The 25,842-nt window shown below is 43.6% G+C and overlaps 1 protein-coding gene across 1 annotated transcript in view; it reads left to right on the forward strand.

Annotated features, from left to right (window-relative positions):
* LOC110521537 (ephrin type-B receptor 1) overlaps positions 1-25,842 on the forward strand; it is a 176,993-nt gene that overhangs the window by 111,469 nt on the left and 39,682 nt on the right. The window contains exons 6-9 of the mRNA XM_021599141.3: positions 10,555-10,679; positions 15,752-15,914; positions 18,234-18,342; positions 19,112-19,176. Of these exons, the coding sequence (XP_021454816.1) occupies positions 10,555-10,679; positions 15,752-15,914; positions 18,234-18,342; positions 19,112-19,176 (462 nt within the window). The remainder of the gene's footprint in view (positions 1-10,554; positions 10,680-15,751; positions 15,915-18,233; positions 18,343-19,111; positions 19,177-25,842) is intronic.

The following is a 25,842-nucleotide window of genomic DNA, read 5'->3' on the forward strand; positions in this document are numbered from 1 at the left end:
GGTGTACTAAAGTGTAATAAATGAAGGAGACATTGTTTCATTGAGAAGCCATTCTAATAATCAGTGCTCCTGTCACACGCTATACCCCATGGGTAATGCCAGGGCAGTCAACGGCCCACTTCGTCCAGACATAGGAATCGTTGTTAGGAAAACTTGAGAAGGATTCCAATTATGACTCTCTGCCTCATTCCACTGTGAATGTTCCCGGAGGTACATCAAGATTGTCTTGCACTGCCATATTACTTTCACTTCAATGGGACCAAGGTTTGATTTATTTTTTACATTTTATTTAACCTTTATTTAACCAAGGTTACTGAGCTCAGTGAGCTAACATTGTGTTCAGTCACATTCAGTTAGAATCATGTTGAACCAAACAACAGAGAGCATAGAGAAGACCTGTAGTCTGTCATTATACCATGGAACGTATACATACAGTACACTACCTTATTTAAACGCAGGGGTTCTCAACTACTATTCAAAAAGGTTCGGTCACTTAAATTACCTAGGTGGCAAACGTCCGGATGGATATGGTCCTTTATCGGCATAGTAACAAACTCCCACCTCGCAACCCATGTGTCCCTAAACTGTTCATACTGTTCATACCCCTCTTTTGGCAGAGAGAAAATATTGCCATTTTAAACCTAATTCCTACAATTCTACACATTCTACCATGGCTTATGGTTGTTCATATGATACCTGAGTGACTCAACAAAATCAATGGGGGCCCCCTGTGGGTCGAGGCCCATGGGCATGTAATCTGGCCATGATAACTACAAGGTTTAGATAGCTGGTTAGCCTAATTTACCTATGTAGCTAACATGGCTACTACTGTAGTTCATCAACTAGACATTTTATACAGGTTATAAATAGATCTCTAAGGTCTGTCAGTGAATGACATAACAAGAGGAAAACTGCCCATGAATTACTCAACAGCAGTAAGTAGAAAGCCCGACTGATTTCACAAAAACATTATTTTAAATGTTTCATTTATTTGGGGTCGGATCCTGCGGTCCGTATTGACCCCGTGCTAGGTCTGGATCCATCAGGATCCGTGGTCTGCCAGTTGAGGATGGCTGTTTTAACACATATATTCCATACCTATAGTACTCTTCTGAGATGCCCCACTGCAAGTGAGGCATAGCTCCTAAAAAAATTAATTCACTTAGAAATGTCCTTGTTTTTGAAAAAAAAGCACGTGTTGTCCATTAAAAATGATAATGGGCCTCTGTATGCCTATGTAGATATCCAATAAAAAAATCTGCCATTTCCAGCTACAATAGTCATTTACAACATTAACAATGTCTCCACTGTATTTCTGATCAGTTTGTTGTTATTTTAATGGACAAAAAAATTTGCTTTTCTTTCAAAAACAAGGACATTTCTAAGTGACCCCAAACTTTTGAATGGTAGTGTACATGGAATATGTTGGTATCTACAATAACACTACTAGAGCCTAGCCAAACATGTCATGTATCAATGGCGGAATGTGTAAGAGGTATGTTGGCGGTGTAGCTACATCTGCTGGAACAGTGCCTAGACTAGGAGTTTTGAAATGTCTCCTTACTGGCTTTTACATAAATAGCAGATGAAATATAGTTAGCTAGGACAGGTTTTGAAATGTAACCTGGACTCAGGGGTAGATGACGTTTAACACAGTAAAATAAAATCTGGGACACTCAAATGTTACGAATTACAATTCATATGATATGTTACGAATTACAATTTGTATGTTATGTTACGAATTGCAATTCGTACAATATGTTATGAATTTGCAAAATATTTGATATATTATAAATTACAATTTCTTGTGGCTAATGTTAGCTAGGTGGCTGACATAAGGCTAAGGGTTAAGTTGACAGGTTAAGGTTAGGGTTAGGGGAAAGGTTAGCTTACACGCTTAGTAATTCATTTAGTAAATCATTTAAATAGATGTACTATGTTACGTCTAGTCTATGAGACCAGGCTGTGAAATGATGAGATTGAGAACATTGGCTTGTAGAAACAGGACTCAAGCAGAAATGAGAACGTAAATTGCCTTTATTACCTAGTAGAGCTAATAGTCCCCATCATCTTGCTTGACAGGGTAATTGCTTGACTTGACAGCTGGATATAGATAAAGAAAGAAAGAAATAGATACACCAAATAGCCAATGCCAGTGTCTTTTGTAAAAACGTCTGCAGTAGTAATGAGTAGGTAAGAAAAATGGTCTGTGACATTGTATTATTGTCAGGTAATTGTGCCGTTTCAGCTGTCTGAGAAGCCTTTTATGTCATGGCTGTGTAAGGAGTTATCTGTCATGTTGGGAATAGAAGGAGTTGAGAAGCAGTGGAGTAGATGGATGTTGAACTAGAGTTACCTTAAACGGTGAATGAGTTGGTTCTATTGAAAGGATCCGTTTGGAGGAGACTGGTTGGAATAGTGTCACTTTCTGAGGTTCAGAGTAAAGGAATTCTCTGTTGAGGAGAGAATTAGTTGTGGTTCAGTAAGGGAACATTAGACCTTATTCAGGCAGGAGTGACAAAGCTGACATGAACTCTGATAGATGCTCTTCTCCTATCCTCTCTCCTCTCCTCTCGGACACATTGTGGTGTGTTTTATCATGCATACTTGATTTACCACCAACCGAAGACCAGCTTACATCTTGGAACTTTTCAGTTGAATGTAAAATGTAATAGTACACATGCTTTTACCATTGCCTTTTACAGTTTCTACATTCTCTAATGTAGGAAGTAATGTCTGCAAAAGTCTGCTAGAGGGTGTCATTCCATAAATTCAAACAGAGGTGCAGATTGAATGGCATGAAATTAATCTTTTAACATGGGCAATGTTTTAACATTTACAATCCGAGGCCCCGCTTACTCTTCCAGAACTGTTTCAGGTAGTTCTAACAGAGTAACTGACAGTAGCAGGCCTGGATGATAGAAGCTCACAGAGAACTGTGCCAAACCCGCTACTCTGGCACAACTTTGGGGCCCCAATCGTTTCCCATACTGGCATAGAGTTAATGTGGCGGGTGCTGGTGCTCAGTGGAGGCTTCTCTACAGCCCAGCAAAATGTGTTCTCAGGGGAACACTTCTTACAGTACACACACTCCGCTCAGGTAAATTTAAAACGTGTCTACTGTTCCATGGGTAGGAGATGTCTGGTCAAAAGTTGCATTGGTCTACATAAAGGGATCCATGTTAACCTAAGCCTCTCATAAAGAACACTAAACCGTGTGTCAATTTGTAGAGAGAGATTTTGTTATTTGTTCCATCAGTGTGATCTTAGAGTATTTGAATTCATCAGACAGACTCTTGAATTCCCAAGTCGAAAATCTGTCACAGTGCTCTCATAAACTGTACTAATCATTGAACAGCTTCAGACGGTTACTCATAGAAGCTCTGCTTCCTACACTAGTAAGAATGCATTTCAATTTCGCATGGAGTATATATTTCCTGGCATTTTGAATCTGAGGATTCAAGAATCACTGCATCAGCTAATCCCATCCTCCATGTCACTAGTATTCTGCAGTCATAGGGGTCTGTCCTTCCTTACCGAAGCTCATTCACCCATGACACCATTAGATGAGACAGGAAAGGCTTGCAATGACTGTATTATTTGGCACCATATACACATAAGTAAACACCTCAGAAAAATACAGAATAAAATCAAGGTATAAGAGTAGCTACAGTAGCCACTGGCAGTTAGCTATATTTAATATCTTATCACAGAAAGCCATGCTCTTGTGTTCTGGTCCGTTTGTCTCCTGTGTCCTATCGGGACATTTGGAAATTGCATCTGAACCAACATCTTGTAAATAAGAAAAAAAGAAACAGATGGAAATATTCCCCTAGGCAGTAGACGTTCAGACGAATAACTCTGTGAGATAACAGGCTATGTCTGGCTATCAGGAGGACTGTCTGTCTCTGTGTGAGGGATCCCTGATGCTCAACACTTCCTGCGCCTGAGTAGAAGCATTATCTAGAGCTATAAAACATTCACAGAGACCGAGAAAAAGAGACAGAGAGAGAGTGAAAAAAGAGAAACAACAATGTGTACAGGAGAAAAGATAGATAAATAAAACAAATTGTAGTAACACAGAAAAAAAATAATGTACACCTAACAAAAAAATGCAACAATTTTAAACATTTTCTGAGTTACAGTTCAAATCAGTCAATTGAAATAAATTCATTAGGCCCTAATCTATGGATTTCACATGACTGGGTATTGAGATATGCATCTGTTGGTCACACAGTAGATACCTTCACACAGTTGCCTCATGCAGCGCAACACACCTCCTTCGCATAGAGTTGACCAGGCTGTAAATTGTGGCCTGTAGAATGTTGTCCCGGGAATGTTGGCGGGAACTGGAACATGCTGTCGTACGATCCAGAGCATCCCAAACGTGCTCAGTGGGTGACATGTCTGTTGAGTATGCCGGGCATGGAAGTACTGGGACATTTTTTCACCTTCCAGGAATTGGGTACATATCATCGATTTGCCCACTGAAGATGGTTACAACACCAAACTGCAGTCAGGTCAAGACCCTGGTGAGGATGACGAGCACACAGATGAGCTTCCCTGAGACAGTTTGTGCACAGTGCAGAAATTCTTCGGTTGTGCAATTCCACAGTTTCATCAGCAGCCGGGTGGCTGGTCTCAGACTATCCCGCAGGTGAAGAAGCCAGATGTGGAGGTCCTGGGCTGTCGTGGTTACACGTGGTGTATGGTTGTGAGGCTAGTTGGACGTACTGCCAAATTATCAAAAATAACGTAGGCAGTTTATGGTAGAGAAATTAACATTAAATTATCGGGCCACAGATCTGGTGGACATTCCTGCAGTCAGCATGCCAGTTGCATGCTCCCTCCAAACTTAAGACATCTGTGCCATTATGTTGTGTGACAAAACTGCATATTTTTGTGGCCTTTTATTGTCCCCAGCATAAGGTGCACTTGTGTAATGATCATGTTGTTTAATCAGCTTCTTGATATGCCACACCTGTCAGGTGGATGGATTATCTTGGCAAAGGGGAAATTATCACTAACAGGGATATAAAACATTTTTGCACACAATGAGAGAAATAAGATGTGTGTGTGTATGGGCAATTTCTGGAATCTTTTATTTCAGCTCATGAAACTTGGGACCAACACTTTACATGTTGCGTTTATATTTTTGTTCATTGTAATTTTGATCCAAATTGGTAAAGGAAGCCAGGGACATGTTGTCCCACTCCGTAATGAGACTTTCCTATTGATGTAGATTACCTGATAAAAAGGAACATAGTTTTGTCTGATATACAGTATGTGATGAACTCTGCCTTATTATTTTGGGAAGTAGTCTTGGGATATGGGGAAGTAGGATTCCCCTGGTAATGCCTGGGGACTGCTGCTTCGTCCTTTAGGTCTCCGGTGGGATATTCTTACCTTGTGAGAATTGAGGGTTCTCAGAGGATTGGAACTCTTGACAGTTTTACCGCCCTTATCTTGCTTGTTCAATTTCTCCTCTACACATTTTCCTCCTTGTAAATCCACACACATCTTGGAGACATAAAAAGAGCAACACGCTGAGGCAGGCCTTTGAGAGCACTGCTGGTTTACCTTGGCCAATAAAAATGGATTGGCTACATGAAGCCCAATAATTAAAAAAATGATTATGAAGACATCAATGTCTCTCTAGTAACTTGTCATAATACAAATTATAGCCTGATATTCAGGGGGGTGGGGGGGTCTCTATTTTTTTCACTCCACCACAACAGAAAATTCTCTCAAAATATTCCCTCTCCTGTCGCACCGGGCGAATCAAGCCCTTTTGCATGGCGCATGGAGATGCAGAAACAAGAGACCACATAGACCTATGTAGTTGTTTTAATACAAATCTGGGAATATTTGGCTAAGCAAACATTAAGGAGAATGTAAGCAGTTACAAAGGAAGCTTTCAAAACTGGAGTGAAGAAGCAGTAAATACTGTATGTTGAATGAGTATGAGCTGTCTGTCATCCGTGAGCAATTAGGGTACTATTTTTTGGTCCCAGTTAGAACCCATTTTGGTTCCAGGTAGAACCCCTTTGTGTTCCATGTAGAACACTCTGTGCAAAGGGTTCTACATGGAACCCAAAATAGTTCTACCTGGAACAAAAGGGATATACCTAGAACCAAAAAGGGTTATCCTATGGGGACAGCTGAATAACTATTTTTTGGTTCTAGAAAGCACCTTTTTTTCTTAGTGTAGGTCTAAAACGTGAGCATGGAGAGCTACAGTACACAAGTTTGCCAAAATAGCTTATTTATTTCAGTCTAATAGTTACTCTATTTACTTACTTTTGTAGCTCTCCATCAGAAACTCACTTTTTGTGAACAATTGACTTCCTCTCTCGGCCCAAGTTTAGCTGGAACTGAGCCCGACAGAATTTTACCAAATGTGATTCGTTGAAGATATGACCCATTGGCTGCAAAATATCAGATGTCACGATTGTTTAACTTCCCGAGATCACATCAATGACTTAAATCTTATCATAAGTCCAACGTGACTGCAAAACGTTGGGTTGAAATGCAATCTATAACAATTCTGATCAGATTAATGGGAAGGCTACGGGGCCAATGTTTTTTTTGTTTGTTGTAAATAAGTCGGCATACCTGAAAATGTTCTGAAATACGGGACTGTTCCGGGAAAAAAACCCACAATGTTCATCATAATGAACCTCGAATACCGTATGTAACGCTCATCCTCTTCTTCTGACGAGGAGTAAGACATATCGGACCAATTTGCAGCGTGGTAAGTGTCCATTTTAATATTTAAACTGAACACTACAAAATAACAAAGTGAAAGCACAAATGAAAATCGAAACAGTCCCATATGGTACAGACACAGGAAACAACTACCCACAACTCAAAAGTGAAACCAGGCTACCTAAGTATGGTTCTCAATCAGGGACAACGATTGACAGCTGCCTCTGATTGAGAACCATACCAGGCCAAACACAGAAATCCTAAAACATAGAAAAAGGAACATAGACAACCCACCCAACTCACTCCCTGACTATACTAAAACAAAGACATAACAACAGAACTAAGGTCAGAACGTGACACCGTATACCCATCAGCCGAGACAATATTATATACATGAACACACACACACAGGCATCAGATGAGCACATCAACTTCAATAGAGTAAAATGACAATGCATCAACAATACTCACATTTTCGTTATTTAGAGTGCCCCCCCCCCCCCCCCCCCCCCCCCCCCCCCCCGCTGCATCTTGGTCCTCCTCTCTTTCACCCGAAGACAGTCGTGACAGAATAACCCACCATAAAAGGACCAAGCAGCGTGATAAGGAGGAACAGCGCTTTGTGGAATCGAGGACTCGGGACGAAATACTGGACGGTAAAACATCCTGAACCTGGGAGGAGGTAATGGCAGGGGACAAGACCCTGCCATGGAAGCAGGTGGAGAGGGCACAGGAGGAACGGCAACAATATATGGGTACACGGCTAGCACGGAAGCCTGAGAGGCAGCCCCAATAATTTTTTGGTGGGAGGCACACGAGGATTTTGGCTAAGTCAGGTAGGAGACCTAAGCCAACTCCTTGTGCTTACCGTGGCGGGCGTCGTACTGGTCAGGCACCGTGTTATGCGGTGAAGCGCACGGTGTCAACAGTATGCGGACTTAGGCCGGTGCGCTACATCACAGCTCCCCGCAACTGCCGGGCTGGGGTAAGGATCCAGCCAGGGCAGATGGTGCCAGCCCTGCTCTCCAGACAGCCAGTGTGTCTCCTCGGGCCAGGATATCCTGCGCTGGCATTGCGCACTGTGTCTCCCGTATGTCTGCACAGCTCAGTGCGTCCTGTGCCTGCGCCCCGCACGTGCCGGGCTAGAGTCACCATCCAGCCAGGACGGGTTGTGCAGGTCATTAGCTCGAGACCTCCAGTGCGTCTTCACGGTCCGGTCTATCCAGTACCACCAGTGCTAACACCACGCACCAGACCTCCAGTATGCCTCCACAGCCCAGTACATCCTGTTCCTCCTCCCTGCACTCGCCCTGAGGTGCGTGCCCTCAGCCCAGTACAACCAGTGCCGGCTTTACGCATCAGGCCACCAGTGCGCCTCCTGGGTCCAGTACTCCCTGTTCCTGCTCCTCGCACTCGCCCTGAGGTGCGTGTCCCCAGCCCGGTGCCACCAGTGCCGGCACCACGCACCAGGCCTAGAGTGCGCCTCGCCAGTCCAGAGCGTCCGGCTACAGTACCCAGTCCAGAGCGTCCGGCAACAGTCTACAGAATGGAACCTCCTACGACGGGCCACAGACCGGAACCTCCTACGACGGGTCGCAGTCCGGAACCTACCAGACCGGATCCGCCAGAGTCTCCCTCCAGACCGGATCCGCCAGAGTCTCCCTCCAGACCGGATCCGCCAGAGTCTCCCTCCAGACCGGATCCGCCAGAGTCTCCCTCCAGACCGGATCCGCCAGAGTCTCCCTCCAGACCGGATCCGCCAGAGTCTCCCTCCAGTCCGGATCCGCCAGAATCTCCCTCCAATCCAGAGGTGCCACTCACTCCAGACTCGACCCTCAGTCCAGTGGCATCCTCTAATCCGTGGTTAGCAGAGGGGTTCCCGCTCCAGAGACATTAAGTAAGTGTGACGAGTCAGAAATGGAGCGGGGTCCACGTCCTGAGCCAGAACCGCCACCTCGGAGTCATGCCCACCCAGACCCTCCCATATAGGTTTAGGGGTGCGGCCGGGAGTCCACATCTTTGGGGGGGGGGGGGGGGGGGGGGGGGGTACTGTCACGCCCTGACCTTAGTATTCTTTGTTTTCTTTGTTTTGGTTAGGTCAGTGTGTGACATGGGTGATGTATGTGTTTTTGTACTGTCTAGGGGTTTTGTAGGTTTATGGGATTGTTTACCATCTAGGTGTTTATGTATGTCTATGGTTGCCTAGATTGGTTCTCAATTAGAGGCAGCTGTTTATTGTTGTCTCTGATTGGGAACCATATTTAGGCAGCCATCTTCTTTGGGTATTTCGTGGGTTATTGTCTATGTCTAGTTGCCTGTGTTTGCACTTTTTGTATCATAGTGTCACGGTCGGTTTGATATTTTGTATAGTTTGTTTAGTGTCTATCTTTATTAAAAGTATCATGTATTCACATCTCGCTGCGCCTTGGTCTCCTCCATACGACGAACGTGACAAAATGTCAGATGGCTTCTTTTAGTTTTTGTGGCTATTACTCAGACAGCCATTATTCAGACCTGAGCATGAGGTCTAGTCTAGCATACCAGATTTATTTTCTTAGAGAACTGAGTGTTTTTTCTCCCACCTCTCTGATTTGGCTTCTAATTCACTCAGCCTAGTGCCAGCTGAAGTCTGTGACAACAGACAAGAGAGGCGAGGGAAGAGAGAGACACACACACACACAAACATACACACACACATACACACATACATATATACAGTATATATAGCGTTACTTGTCAAATATAGTTTGGCCTGTTCCGTTCACCGCTCAACATAAACCCTACGACTTAGGCCTGTGTGCTCGCTTTATTATACAAGTTGCCCAAAAATATAGGAGGATATTCCAATCCATTTAGCTAGACTTTCACTCCCTAAAATCTAGCCAATTTCATATCTCATAGTCCAAAAAATGAAATCTTCAAATTAAAGAAAGTAAAAAATGAATTGAATGAAATAGGCTGCTTGAGTTGAATAGGCTGCTGCCTCACCCCTAGCCAACCTCGGCGTAATTCATAATGCGGCGCAAAGCTGGAGCAGCAGTGCATGAAAGAGAGAGCCAGAGAGCATCCTCTCACTGACTGACGACTATCCCCACGCTTCTATCAGCCAGAACAGCAGTGTACAGACAGCCACCTAACAATACTAACATCTCCTCCTGCTGCTGCTGCAGTAAGGTGGCTCAGTCACATTGAACTGCTGGGCTGTAAGAAAAACATATACAAACAGATACACCATTAAGTAATAATGTGTCTGTGATATTCGCTCTGAAGGTAATGTCCAACACTCCTCCTCTCTCCATCCCTGGTGCAGGGCTTGCTGATGTGCACTCCATCCCTCCCCTGGGTTAAGATGATGGGTTGGTGGAGATGGTGGCCTGGGGTGTTGGAGTGGTAGCAGGGAGAGAGGGAGGAAATGAACGGGCAGTTTAATTCATTAAACATGTTATGTGCATTTCAACTTTATTGCTCTCTGTAAGGGGGAAAGAAGACTGAAAATTAAATGTGCTATAAAGTGAGCTCAGTTCAATGCCATATCATTTTTGTAATATAAATACTATGAACAAGGATACCTCAGTCCTGCTCAAAGGACTGGTATGAAGACATCATACATCTGTAGTGTTTCGTAAGAGATTTGAAAGCCATTCAATGAAATGCGACTCTTCAGTCAAGCATGTGTTTTCTTCCTATCAAGGAAAACACAATTCAAAGCTTCATACAGTTTCAGCACAAAATACCTTTATTTCACAACATTGATGAAACATGTACAGTGGGACTGTTCCTATAATAAAGAATGCTAAGGACGTATCCAGACAGTTAACCTTACCTCATGTTTGTCTGTTCCCTCAGCTCCCTCCATGGTTCCCATCATGCACCAGGTTAGCTCCACCATGAAGAGCTTCACGTTGTCATGGCCACAGCCAGAGCAGCCCAATGGAATCATCCTGGACTATGAACTGAGGTACTACGAGAAGGTAAGATAGTATTTTCAAGTTCAATGTTTGTAACAAGAACTAGATTACACGAGCAGATCATTATTGTCTACCAGGGGCATCTCCCTTACTTTCAATGGAAAGACACCCAGAATGTTGTCTCTGATGGGTGAATATTCTGGGCTGGTATTGGTCTACCAAGCTTGTTGGGAATATTAGACTTTATTCCTTTATTTATCATTTTCCCCATCAGACTCAAAATTCATGTGCCATTACACTTGACACGTTTGGTGTAATTTGATTCTACCCTCCTGTTTGAGTCATTCCCCCGGTTGCCTTGGAAAGCGTGTGCCTGAGATTGCCTTAGCAACCTTGATAATTGTCCATTAATTGCGTTTAACTGGAGTCTGCTTTAGATGAGCACAGAGCACTGGGTTGCTAGGATACTGCAGTTCTTGGACCTAATTTGTGTGAAAGGTGTTCTCTTAGGCTAGATCCTTCCGCTAGCCCTGTCTAACCCGTGGCTCCTCCACACAGCCTATTCTCCCTTGAGTAGAGGCAGCACACACGGCCTCTCAGCTCTATATCATTAGGTACTAAACATGCAGCTTCCCCTATGCTTAGAGAGGGCTGCCCTGTATTCTCTCTCTGGTCTTATATCAACTCCATCGCCCTAGCCTCGCTCTGGCTCTCTCCGCTTCCTCTATAGCTCCCTACTCCCTCTTGGTCTTTCTCTCACTCTGTTTTACAGTGTGCTTCTCCATTGTTGTGTCCATTCCCTTTTCATTTTCCCTCTGTACCTGCTGCACCTCTACAGTCTTCTGTCAGTATCCTTCTCTGGCTCTCTTCTTTTCCTCTCTGAAATAGTTTGGTCATACCTATGGAGTTCATGGATAGGGTGTTTTTTATTGAAAAGACTGTGTTTACAGTCCTGTCCACCCATAAAGCCTGCAGTTACTGTAATATTGTCTATCATCCAGCATAACTGTCAAATGTGCTCTTTCAGAGAGTTTGGTCAAAACCCTCTATGTCCTCTGATGACTTCGTTGTTGTCTTGGGATTCTGTGAGAGGCTGTTATTAATAAGCACTTTGTGTCCAGTTCTGACAGCATGAGAAGAGGGAGGCTAGCAACACTCTAGCTGGCCTATTTAAACCGGCTAAGTTGCTTCAAAGTAACTAGCAATTTTAGCATTGTTACTTTTAATGGACAGGACCACAAATGTTTTCATCTGTCTGCCTTTGTCTGTGGGGCGGAAGGTAGTCTAGTGGATAGAATGTTGGATTAGTAACTGAAAGGTTGCAAGATCGAATCCCTGAGCTGACAAGGTAAAAATCTGTTGTTCTGCCCCTGAACAAGGCACTGTTCCTAGGCGATCATTGAAAATAAGAATTTGATCTTGAATGACTTGCCTAGTTGAAAAAATAAATGTGTGTCTCTCCCCATCCATTAAGCTATCTAGAGCTTTGGCAGTTTCTGTATTTCTCTTCTGTCCTGAGACAGTAGTAATATTTCAGTATAGAGACACACCTTTTTCATCATAGCAGAAGTCTGAGTGAAAATCACGGGTTTAGGATGAGGTGGTTTCATTTCAAGACTCCCACAGTGTTTCCAAAGACACAACACAGTGCTGAACACAATAATTTCCTCAGGGATAAAATAGTAATATCGTCAAGATATGAATAGGGATATTTGCCTGGACCGCAGTCATATTACAAAGTAGAGATGAAGAGAGAACCTGAAACTCCTGCTGGTTTCACTGAAACCCTCAGAAAGATGGCTCCACACACGTCACGCTGGGATTCAGGGGTTCCTGGCTTGGAAGGAGAATAATGAATTCTGCTATTACCCCAGGACCAGGTTAGACTCCCCCACAGAGAAGAATGGAGAGAATCCTGGATCAAATTGCATGGATACTGGTCTGAATGCTTTGTTGTACTTCCATTCTCTTTGATCTACTTGCCTGATATGATAGCTTTATTCACCTCTGTCTGGGCAAAAGGAAAATGGGTCACAACTAAAAGTGAAGCCTTTTAAGTTTTGATCCCATGAAGTCATTGAAGACGCCCACTCTAAGTCGCATGATGCTGTGTGGAGTATTAGACATCTTTGATATTCACTAAAAAACAACAGCCCTGGAGTAGGGATCATACCTGGTGAAATAGATAATTGTGTATGGAGGGCCAGAGTAACATGTTGAGTCCTGTCCTGCCATTCTCTTCCTAATTTCACCACCCCCCGTCCAGTGTTTCTGTGTTTTAAATGCCAGTCGCCCAGCTGCACTCGCCAGAGAATGTCTGGAGCCTTGGGGGTGGTTTAGATTGGGGTTCGGGCCTGGATTGCAACGATTGACCAGTGAAAGCAGAGATAAGGTCATCTCTATTCTACCAAAGGTTTTTTTTCTCTCTTCTCTTCCTCTTATTCCTTTCTTGCTCTTTTTAGACTGTGCAGACAATGAAGAAGCGGTTGGTTTCCCAATGGGACAGCACACTGATAATGTCAGCACTCCCTGTCACAATATCCCATTATGTAGGAGAAGAGTCCTACCCCAAGTAATGCTCCAGTACAAACTCCATTCCGCATTCTCTGCCTGTGTGAGGATAATTCCCTTTCTAGCCTGTGTTGAGGTAGTGGATGCCATCTTGGCCTTCTTGCTGAGCATCAAAGCTGGTGTGATGATAAGCGGTGAGAATATTGACGTGAAGGCAAGGTGCATTCTGCTATTGAAAGTGAAATGGCAAGGCAACAAGGCATATTCATCCGTCGGCTTTGACTGAAGTGCCACAGAACACTGCAGGGCTGAACACTGCAAGGCTGAACACTGCAAGGCTGTTGAGAGTTCAGTTCACAGTCCACCTCCGCAGCTCTGGGAGTCTCTCCACCCCTCCCAAATCTTTAAAGAGGCCAGTCCAGGCGAGGATAAGGCCAAGGGTAGGGTGGGTTGGAGCTTCAGAGGGATGGGATTGGGAGGGTGGTGCAATCAGGCATTTCTGGGGAAGAGAGATAAGTGGCCTTGGGCATTTAAGGAAAGCCAGGCATTATTCAAAGTCCCCTGTATCTAATTCTGCGCTGGACCTTGTCATTTAGGCAGTGCATTGCTATACTCTTAGAAAAATGAGTTCCAAAATAGTTATTCGGCTGTCCGCATAGGATAACCTTTTGGTTTCAGGTAGAACCTTTTTGGGTTCAAAACCAAAAGGGTTCTACCTGGAACCAAAAATGGTTCTTCAAAAGGTTTTCCTATGGGGATAGCCGAAGAACCCTTTTAGGTTCTAGATAGCATCTTTTTTTCGAAGAGTGTACAGATGTAGGATCTTAATTTAAGCCAGTTTGCTACAGCAGGAAAATACTCCTGCAGCAACAGGGAATGTAAATTGTTATGTGGATTATAATTAATGGACATTTTTTTGAAGGAGTTGATAGATTGTCCGTTAGGGTAAATCAAGTCTGACATTTTAAAGTGGAAATGTCAAACTTTAAAAGCCTTTTAAAACCTTAAATACACTACAAGTTTGCACTTCCTGGAGTGCAGATAAATTCTCAGCAACAATAGAGTAATGAAATTATGATCCTACATCTGTAAGGAGCAGCTATCTTTCAGGGTTTCAGTTGCATCTCATTTCGGCTCAGTGTTTATCTTCTGATAGAGAAAGGTCAGAGCCTCCATTAGCTGAGGAGAGCTCTCCCTTCCTGGCTGTGTCTCGGTGGGTCGGCTGTGTTTGTGTTTCTGCTGTGTATGCACACACTTTTCCTGTTATCAAGTACCACTATGGAATAGATACTGAAAGTAGCAGGCAAAATGTGTCAAGTTTTTATGTACACCAGCAGACCTAGCCTGAAATACAAATACCAAGTCACATTCTCACTAAACACTTACTAAACACATGCTAAACACTGAACATGTTTTTTTAATTAGCTGTTTTATGATTTGGTTGTACTCTTGAGAATTCTATGGTGTTTACTAGATTGCTTGTAGTTTTTCAAGTTGTCTCTCTGTAATTGTGCAATGACTTGGTGCTGCCTATCTTGGCCAGGACACTCTTGAAAAAGAGATTTCAAATCTCAATGAGCCCTTCCCGGTTAAATAAAGGTTAGAGAGAAGAATGTACATACTACAGGAGGCTGCTGAGGAGAGGACAGCTCCTAGTAATGGCTACAATGGAGTAAATGAAATGGTATTAACCACATGGAAAGCATGTGTTTGACACCATTCCATTTATTCCATTCGAGCCCTTCCTCCCCAATTAAGGTGCCACCAGCCGCCGGTGGTATATACACTCACTCTTTGTGTACAGTACACAAAGAGATGTATGCTCTCCAAATCTCACACAAGCTCTTTTTCCTATATCCCTTCATTCTGGTCGTAGGCTAACCTGAACACGTCTCAGTGTTTTTCCACCACCTCCTGCGCCTGTTTGCTCTCATCCCTCCACCAAGGGAAGAGTCTGTGGAGATAGACAGACAGAGAGAGATGAAAGCAAACAGAGAAAGAAAAAGCAAATGCCATGCGCTCTCTGAGCACACACAATGCCAGTGAAAAGGTGGGCTGAGATGAGCCAGTGATCTGAAAGGAGATAAGTGTGTGTTAACTCCAGGTGATGGTTGATGATGAATAGCTCTATGCATTGATTCTAAAACCAGGATCAGTTACCAATATTCTGCAGCATGATAGAGGAAAAATCTAATGTGGGGATGTTGTTTGGAACTCTTTTTTTTCCTCTCAACACCTCCCACGTATTGATCCTTGTCCCTATTTCTGGTTTTATGTGGCCCAATTAAAATATTTAAAAAATGACATACTTTGTGTATGTGAAAAGCCTAATTCCCATTGGCCTAATCCAAGCCCCTCTATGGCTATATAAAGAGTGCAACAGTGGAGGCCGATGTGGAAATCCAAGATACATTATAAACTTATACACAAACCTAAAGAGGAAAAAAGAGGGACCAAGGAAATGTTGTTATCTAAGTTATGTACTGTCTGAAATGGGATAATGGGTTGATTTGAGGTGTGTTACTTCACTCCACCGCCTGAAGGCTTCAGGGCCTGTGTGATGAGCAAATGTAATATTATCTATCTCGTTCTCCTCTTTTTCCATATCTCCCTGTCTGTTACAGGACCACACTGAGTTGAATTCGACCGTGGTGCGCAGCCAGACCAACACTGCCCGTGTGGAGGGCCTGAGGCCAGGCATCATGTACATGGTACAGGTCCGTGCCAGGACGGTGGCAGGCTTCGGCAAATACAGCAGCAAGCAGTTCTTCCAAACCCTGACAGATGGTAGGTTCTGTGTGTTTGTGTGTGTGTGTGTGTGTGTGTGTGTGTGCATGGGTGACACAATCATGCCATGTGGGTCTTTGTGTCTGTGGACTTGGTGTGGGAGGTTGAATATAGTAGTAAATTCAAACATTTCCCTGCTAACTGGGTATTACTGCAATACAGATGTGTCGACGCAGAGCAGATGGTGAATATATTTCATAAAACACATATTCCCTTGATATTATGATTTCTTTTTAACATTCAGTACATATTCCAAAACTATCCTGCGTCCGGATTAAAGTGTTTCCTACTGAAAAAGAGCGCCACCTATTGGTGGTGGACTCCGATAGAGGTGCCGCTTTAGATATAGTTGAAACTGTCCTCCATCTTAGGTTGCATAATAATAACAATGGCCGGCGGCCATCTTAAGGCCTATGGTTGTACTGGCTATCAGATAGTTGCACACGGCAGGTAGCATAGTGGTTAGAGCGTTGGACTAGTGACTGGAAGGTTGCAAGTTCAAATCCCCGAGCTGACAAGGTACAAATCTGTCGTTCTGCCCCTGAACTGTTCCTAGGCCGTCATTGAAAATAAGAACTAACTTGCCTAGTTAAATAAAGGTAAAATAAAAAAATACAAGCTAACAGTACAACCAGATATAAAGTGCCCTATCCTAGTACAGTGCACTTACAGTACATAGGTCAGTGACGCCCTAACACTAGCGTGTGTTGGGAGAGTCTAGGGCTGCAAGAGAAATAGTCCATGGGTTGTGGCCCAGGTGTTGATGTGCAGGGCAGAGGTTTATGCTCCTCACTCTGCCAATGCTTGCTGAAGACTGAGATTTGTCCTGGTCCCATTGGACAGACTTTTTATGGAACCTTTATTTAATTAGGCAAGTCAGTTTAAGAACAAATTGTTATTTACAATGACGGCCTAGGAACAGTGGGTTAACTTCCTTGTTCAGGGGCAGAACGACAGATTTTGAACTTGTCAGCTCGGGGATTCGATCTATTAACCTTTCGGTTACTGGCACAACGCTCTAACCACTAGGCTACCTGCTGCCCCAGATGACCTGATGAGATGCAGGTGGGCAGGGTCAAAGGTCACTGGGTGTGGCATATAAGTGGAGAGCTCCAGGGGTGCAAACAGAGTAGCCCGTAAACAATGGGGACCCATCCCCTGCCTCTGCTCTCTGAGTTGAGAGTAGGTAGGCTACTTGTTTCAAGAGATAGAGAAGGCTGTGAGTTACTGTTCAGGGTTTTCTACCCCTACCATCTGACTACTTCCATTTGTTTTAGGAAATGGCACACTTGAGGTGTTAGCCATAGTGAGTGGCACAGCTGCATAATGTAGTGTAGGAAAACAGCCAACAGAGAGCCCCTGCCTGCTCACAGTGTGGAGTAGCTTATTACCGGGGATGTTTAGCAGCAGTGCCTGCGGAAGACTTGGGGTTGCAGCAGCATCCGTTTCCCCCCAAATAGTTGAGTCATCAATCTTCAAAAAGTTTTCCGGTCATGGTCAGAGACAATAACCCAATAAAAAGTTAACACAAATAAGTCTTTCATGCAAATTCTGCACCCACAAAATATTATCCAACTATAACCCATATAAGGATTCTCCCCAGGTTTTTTTTTAACAAGGTGGTACTGCTGAGTACGACCATGGGAGTGATCTCTTCGGGGGGCGGTGCTCTTTTGAACTCAGAGGTTTTTGTGTTTTTTAACACATGTAATCCCCATTTCCTGCAATCTAGAGCACGAATGATAACAAATAAAGTTAAAACATGTTTTTCTTTTAATTATATATGATTTTTTACATAGTGGCACAGCCGTCCACAAGGTGACGCAGCACCACTCTTACATTCTTTGGGGAGAACCCTGCATATGATATCAGCAGAATATGAAAAGCGATGCTGTTCTTTCAAAACACAATATGCATTGACATATGAATGACTATAGATCAACACTGGAGAATGCATGTTTCAGTTGGAATTGACAGAACAGCTACACATACTTTTAAATCCGATCCATAGATATGAATGTTTCTGTTTACTTCTCAAGTCTCCCTCTGATACGTAATACAACATTTGTGATGAGATTAGCAGGCGTTCTTCTGATTCCTATTGAGTGTGTTAGGGGATTAGCTGTGTCAGGAAGCAACGTGTCAACTCTGAGAGACTGTCTGCACAGATACTAACCCACACGTCCGTGTATTCCCCACAGTCACACAGAGCTAGTAAAGGCTTCTCTCCTTTCCTCTCTTCTCTTCTCCCCTCCCTTATCTGTTATGTCACCCTCAACTCTCTCTCGCTTTCTCTGTCTGTCTGTGTGTGGTGTGCAGATGAGTATAAATCAGAGCTAAGGGAGCAGCTGCCTCTGATTGCAGGCTCAGCGGCTGCAGGAGTGGTCTTCCTGGTGTCCTTGGTGGCCATCTCCATCGTCTGCAGCAGGTAACAAGCATTTACAGATGTAGGATCTTGATTTGACCAGTATTGTTGTAGAAAAATCATCCTGCAACAACAGGATTTTAATGTTTATATTAGTCCACAATGCTGCTTGATCAGTGGTTAGGCTATTAACTGTGCAAAAGTAGGCTACATGAAAAGTGCAACACTGTTAATATAACCATGTGTTAGTGCAGGTTTTCAGTGAATTCATGTAAATCAAAAAAGCTCTTCTGCATTTCCTGCCACACAGGAAAATTCTCAGTAACAAAAGTGATCAAATGAAGATGCTACTACTATAATCACTGTGCATACCTGGTGTTTACAAGGGATATGTTCAACCATTACTGTATGCCTCTCAGGAATTAAATGTTTAAAGAAAGATATAATCTGTAGTTGATACATCCAATTTTGGATATATATATATTCATAATAGTGACTCTTGAAGAACATAACCTATAAATACCTCATGGGCTTAATTCAACTGTCGTGTCCCGTCAGAACCCAAAATAGAAGCTTGTTTTACTCCAATCTTTGTAAACCATGTAAATGTAAACAAACACGGTTAAAACTATCATTTTGATATCGGTCTTTGCATCCATAGGTCTGTGTATGAATATAAGAGTAGTTACAATTCTCCAGGCCCACCCATCAGCTTTTTACCAAATCAGAGGCGGGATGTTGTTGTTTCAATGAAGGATTTTAGCTTTAATACGGTGCAGTTATATTGTCAAATATAGTTACATGACTGTCTTTTGCTGATTCTTTGCTGCAGGAAGAGAGCGTACATGAAGGAGACTATATACAGCGACAAACTGCAGCACTGCAGTACAGGCAGAGGTGAGCATACAGCTCTCATTCCATCCATCCATCCATCCCACACACACACACACACACAACACTCACCCCACTGAACCTCTCACTCCCACCACACACTCTCCTACTAGTGACTCCACCAGACCAACTGGGCAGAGACGTCAGTTCAACATGTATTGTTTTATATACATTTGGATGAGTTAGTGTGAGTTCTTCTACATACCGTGGGTTCTGAACCAGACCAGTAGTCAGGGTACAGGGGTTAAAGCATGCACATGTTTCAGCGTTTTACAGCTGAAATGATCGATATTGGATAACACTCTGCCAATCAGTGCCTACACGGCCCTGACCTTTCACAGATCAGTCTGTTGCCATGTATTCTGTATCCGGACTAATTAAAGGTGAATTTCCCCAGAGTCTTACTGCCCTGTTCAACTACTCCTCTTCTCTCTCTGTTGGAGCAGTACGGTGTACATTGCCATCAAGAACATTCGATCCTATGTAGCCAACAGCCCTGTGCTTACAGTCAAATGACAGGTTATAATTAAACCATCTATTTTATATCAGGACATCCTTTTTCCTAATCGGGTATTCCTGAATCACAAAATGATTGGTTTCATTCGGCTTCCTTGTTTGTCAAGGGAGCAAGAGTAAAAACAAGATGTCATGGCGATTTTGTCCTCCCTCTGACATCTCCTCTCCGTCTCCTTCTTGCTCTGTATTGGGATTAACAGCATTAAACTGTCATTCTGTTTCATAGACCTTCTAAGCACTCAGATCAGTTGTGGAAAGTGTTTAGAAATGCATCTATTATTTCTCTCCTCCATCCATAAAAGTAATAAAATAAAATATACAATAGTATGACCATCTGTAGATTCGACTTCCGGCGCCGACAGAGATGGCCGCCTCGCTTCGCGTTCCTAGGAAACTATGCAGTTTTTTGTTTTTTTACGTGTTATTTCTTACATTAGTACCCCAGGTCATCTTAGGTTTCATTACATACAGTCGAGAAGAACTACTGAATATAAGATCAGCGTCAACTCACCATCAGTACGACCAAGAATATGTTTTTCGCGACGCGGATCCTGTGTTCTGCCTTACAAACAGGACAACAGAGAGGATCCTATGCAGCGACCCAAAAAAACGACTCCGAAAGAGAGGGAAACGAGGCGGTCTTCTGGTCAGACTCCGGAGACGGGCACACCGTGCACCACTCCCTAGCATTCTTCTTGCCAATGTCCAGTCTCTTGACAACAAGGTTGATGAAATCCGAGCAAGGGTAGCATTCCAGAGGGACATCAGAGACTGTAACGTCCTTTGCTTCACTGAAACATGGCTCACTGGAGAGACTCTATCCGAAGCGGTGCAGCCAACGGGTTTCTCCACGCATCGCGCTGACAGAAACAAACATCTTTCTGGTAAGAAGAGGGGCGGGGGCGTATGCCTCATGGCCAACGTGACATGGTGTGATGAAAGAAACATACAGGAACTCAAATCCTTCTGTTCACCTGATTTAGAATTCCTCACAATCAAATGTAGACCGCATTATCTACCAAGAGAATTCTCTTCGATTATAATCACAGCCGTATATATCCCCCCCCAAGCAGACACATCGATGGCTCTGAACGAACTTTATTTGACTCTTTGCAAACTGGAATCCATTTATCCGGAGGCTGCATTCATTGTAGCTGGGGATTTTAACAAGGCTAATCTGAAAACCAGACTCCCTAAATTTTATCAGCATATCGATTGCGCAACCAGGGGTGGAATAACCTTGGATCATTGTTACTCTAACTTCCGCGACGCATATAAGGCCCTGCCCCGCCCCCCTTTCGGAAAAGCTGACCACGACTCCATTTTGTTGATCCCTGCCTACAGACAGAAACTAAAACAAGAGGCTCCCACGCTGAGGTCTGTCCAACGCTGGTCCGACCAAGCTGACTCCACACTCCAAGACTGCTTCCATCACGTGGACTGGGAGATGTTTCGTATTGCGTCAGATAACAACATTGACGAATACGCTGATTCGGTGTGCGAGTTCATTAGAACGTGCGTTGAAGATGTCGTTCCCATAGCAACGATTAAAACATTCCCTAACCAGAAACTGTGGATTGATGGCAGCATTCGTGTGAAACTGAAAGCGCGAACCACTGCTTTTAATCAGGGCAAGGTGTCTGGTAACATGACCGAATACAAACAGTGCAGCTATTCCCTCCGCAAGGCTATCAAACAAGCTAAGCGCCAGTACAGAGACAAAGTAGAATCTCAATTCAACGGCTCAGACACATGTGACACATGAGGCATGTGGCAGGGTCTACAGTCAATCACGGACTACAGGAAGAAATCCAGCCCAGTCACGGACCAGGATGTCTTGCTCCCAGGCAGACTAAATAACTTTTTTGCCCGCTTTGAGGACAATACAGTGCCACTGACACGGCCTGCAACGAAAACATGCGGTCTCTCCTTCACTGCAGCCGAGGTGAGTAAGACATTTAAACGTGTTAACCCTCGCAAGGCTGCAGGCCCAGACGGCATCCCCAGCCGCGCCCTCAGAGCATGCGCAGACCAGCTGGCCGGTGTGTTTACGGACATATTCAATCAATCCCTATACCAGTCTGCTGTTCCCACATGCTTCAAGAGGGCCACCATTGTTCCTGTTCCCAAGAAAGCTAAGGTAACTGAGCTAAACGACTACCGCCCCGTAGCACTCACTTCCGTCATCATGAAGTGCTTTGAGAGACTAGTCAAGGACCATATCACCTCCACCCTACCTGACACCCTAGACCCACTCCAATTTGCTTACCGCCCAAATAGGTCCACAGACGATGCAATCTCAACCCCACTGCACACTGCCCTAACCCATCTGGACAAGAGGAATACCTATGTGAGAATGCTGTTCATCGACTACAGCTCGGCATTCAACACCATAGTACCCTCCAAGCTCGTCATCAAGCTCAAGACCCTGGGTCTCGACCCCGCCCTGTGCAACTGGGTACTGGACTTCCTGACGGGCCACCCCCAGGTGGTGAGGGTAGGCAACAACATCTCCTCCCCGCTGATCCTCAACACTGGGGCCCCACAAGGGTGCGTTCTGAGCCCTCTCCTGTACTCCCTGTTCACCCACGACTGCGTGGCCACGCACGCCTCCAACTCAATCATCAAGTTTGCGGACGACACAACAGTGGTAGGCTTGATTACCAACAACGACGAGACGGCCTACAGGGAGGAGGTGAGGGCCCTCGGAGTGTGGTGTCAGGAAAATAACCTCACACTCAACGTCAACAAAACTAAGGAGATGATTGTGGACTTCAGGAAACAGCAGAGGGAACACCCCCCTATCCACATCGATGGAACAGTAGTGGAGAGGGTAGCAAGTTTTAAGTTCCTCGGCATACACATCACAGACAAACTGAATTGGTCCACTCACACAGACAGCATCGTGAAGAAGGCGCAGCAGCGCCTCTTCAACCTCAGGAGGCTGAAGAAATTTGGCTTGTCACCAAAAGCACTCACAAACTTCTACAGATGCACAATCGAGAGCATCCTGGCGGGCTGTATCACCGCCTGGTATGGCAACTGCACCGCCCTCAACCGTAAGGCTCTCCAGAGGGTAGTGAGGTCTGCACAACGCATCACCGGGGGCAAACTACCTGCCCTCCAGGACACCTACACCACCCGATGTCACAGGAAGGCCATAAAGATCATCAAGGACATCAACCACCCGAGCCACTGCCTGTTCACCCCGCTATCATCCAGAAGGCGAGGTCAGTACAGGTGCATCAAAGCTGGGACCGAGAGACTGAAAAACAGCTTCTATCTCAAGGCCATCAGACTGTTAAACAGCCACCACTAACACTGAGTGGCTGCTGCCAACACACTGACACTGACTCAACTCCAGCCACTTTAATAATGGGAATTGATGGGAAATGATGTAAATATATCACTAGCCACTTTAAACAATGCTACCTTATATAATGTTACTTACCCTACATTATTCATCTCAAATGCATACGTATATACTGTACTCTATATCATCGACTGTATCCTTATGTAATACATGTATCACTAGCCACTTTAAACTATGCCACTTTGTTTACATACTCATCTCATTTGTACATACTGTACTCGATACCATCTACTGTATCTTGCCTATGCTGCTCTGTACCATCACTCATTCATATATCCTTATGTACATATTCTTTATCCCCTTACACTGTGTACAAGACAGTAGTTTTGGAATTGTTAGTTAGATTACTTGTTATTACTGCATTGTCGGAACTAGAAGCACAAGCATTTCGCTACACTCGCATTAACATCTGCTAACCATGTGTATGTGACAAATAAAATTTGATTTGATTTGATTTGAAGACTATACAGATAAAGTGTGACCTATTTAACTGTTTGCTATTTAAATAGATTCTGCACATGTGGCGTGAAAATATTTGGACCGTGTGCAGGTAGAGCGTCATATAATCAGGGGTGAAAGTAGATTTCATTTCTTACTAGCACAGGACACTCAAGTGCACGCACAAAAACATGTTATACAATGTTTTTGTATACAGTTACAGGGTAGCCTACTCTGATGACACTGACAAACCTATCAATAAAAACGATGTTGTCTGATCCATATAAATGGCCAACGAAAAGGGGAGACACAAATACAATATGACGTCCATCTAACCTAGAGGAGGAAATGATTGTCCAAAAACAAACCAAAGTGGCAATGACCCAATGACAGTGAATATGCACACAAACTGGGGATATGGCCGATGTTCTCCACTGGTGCCAATAAGATAGGCTACTGTTCACTCAATTAAGTTAAGAATTTTGATAACTAAATGACAGATTGGAGTCTTTTCATTGTCATCTCTTTACAGCAATAGCCATTAGCTTTCCAAACAGTTTTTCCCTGATTGTATTTTTAAATATAGTGATGTGCCTGGCTGTGTGTCTCTGCTTTTCACTGAAGTCACAACATATATTTGGTGTTTGCAACTAAAACAATACACAGATTTTTTGAATGAAGCTAATGATCATCTGTGACCAAATCATGCTTTCTGGTGTAGTAGCCTATTTTAAATGATTTTATGTAGGCTATTTCTGTATAGACAGGAGTAAGCTAATTAAGCTATATAATTTGGCAATTTAATTCAATTTACTTTTGGGAAAGCTTAGCTTCCCCTAGCCTTATGGTCATGCCGGCTATGCATTTTAATGATTGTCAAACAATCATTTACCCATGCACATTCGTCCGCTAACAAATTCATTTCAGCATCCAAACCCTAACAGTGGACTGTGCACCCGCAATTTGATGAGTGGAAAAAGACATCTGCTACAAAACACCTACATGTATTGTAATGACATTATGCGATTGTCTTTAGGCTTAAACTTGTAGCCAGAATTGATGCATCCACTGTTGTCCACGTGCGCCTCAGACTTGGCCACTCATCTCCGCCTTTTCCGACGGCGTCTCGGCCACTCATCTCCACCTTCACAAAATGTAAGTGTTCTCCTCAAACCACAAAGCAATTTGGACCGTATAACACCAGGTTTCCAGTAAATTTGCAAATTTTGCAGCATGAACTGACATGTTGTCCACCCAATCAAAGACTCAAAGAATGAATCTAGTGCTGAAAGCATAAGCTACAGCTGGCTAACACTGCAGAGCATAAAATGTGGTGAGTAGTTGACTCAAAGAGAAAGAAAGACGATAGTTGATCAGTTTTTAACTAATTAATTTTGGGTAGGCTGTGTGGAGCGGGTATGATATGAAGATTTGGCTTGGAAAGTTTTTTTCCCTGCTCACAGACCGCTTATGTGTTTATACAAGAATGTGCAAGGCGGTATTGAACGTGTCAATGTCTGTCACCTTGATTACTCAAATTTCTCTCGACCTGTGCACCTCTTGACCTGTGCACCTGCAAACTTTCATTCATAGGCTAGGTTGTAGCAACCTCATGATGGGTATAGGGAACATTTTTATATCATCTAGTAGCCTAAACTTATCAATGTTATATTGAGCTGGGTGAAAGGAATAGGAATAACGATCATCCAATATGCTGTAATAGAAATAAAGCCATGGTCATAAATAATCGTCCTTACTCGTCTTAAACGGCACCGACCACCACTGGTGAGCTGGTTCTCTTTGTCCTCTTTTTCTCAGCGCCTTAGTAAATCCTCTAATTTGATTGTGTGTGGATTCACTTAATTGTCTATTAAACCTGAGTCGCCTATTGGTTCAAAGCAATTTTGTCAGCATGAGCCCCATTCAATTGAGAACCAAGCCCTTGATCTCTCACATACAGTAGGCCACATAATAGATGGTTCCAAGTTAACTCTTCTGATTGTCCTTAACTTTGAAAAGTACCATTATTATTTTATTTTGTATTGTAGAATACATGTGGAAAGAGGTAGAACTCTGACAGATCCATATTTAACCAAGTACCTTAAATGGTAAAATGCTGATAAATCTAAATTTTCCAGTTTAAGTTTACTTTGTATTTGTTGTGAGGGTGAAATGTTGGCACAAATGAAACAAGTAGGATCTTAATTTGATCACTCTTTTGTTGATGGGAATGGTCCTGAACAGCAGGAAATGCAAACTTGTAAAGGAGTGCGTAACTGGCTGCAGGGAAGTCAGGTGCAGTAGAGCAGAAATGGGTAGCAAACGGAGCACTTTATTGAGGCGAA

This window comes from Oncorhynchus mykiss, chromosome 4 (assembly GCF_057628025.1).
Source record: "Oncorhynchus mykiss isolate SJ-2025 chromosome 4, ASM5762802v1, whole genome shotgun sequence".
Classification (NCBI taxonomy): domain Eukaryota; kingdom Metazoa; phylum Chordata; class Actinopteri; order Salmoniformes; family Salmonidae; genus Oncorhynchus; species Oncorhynchus mykiss.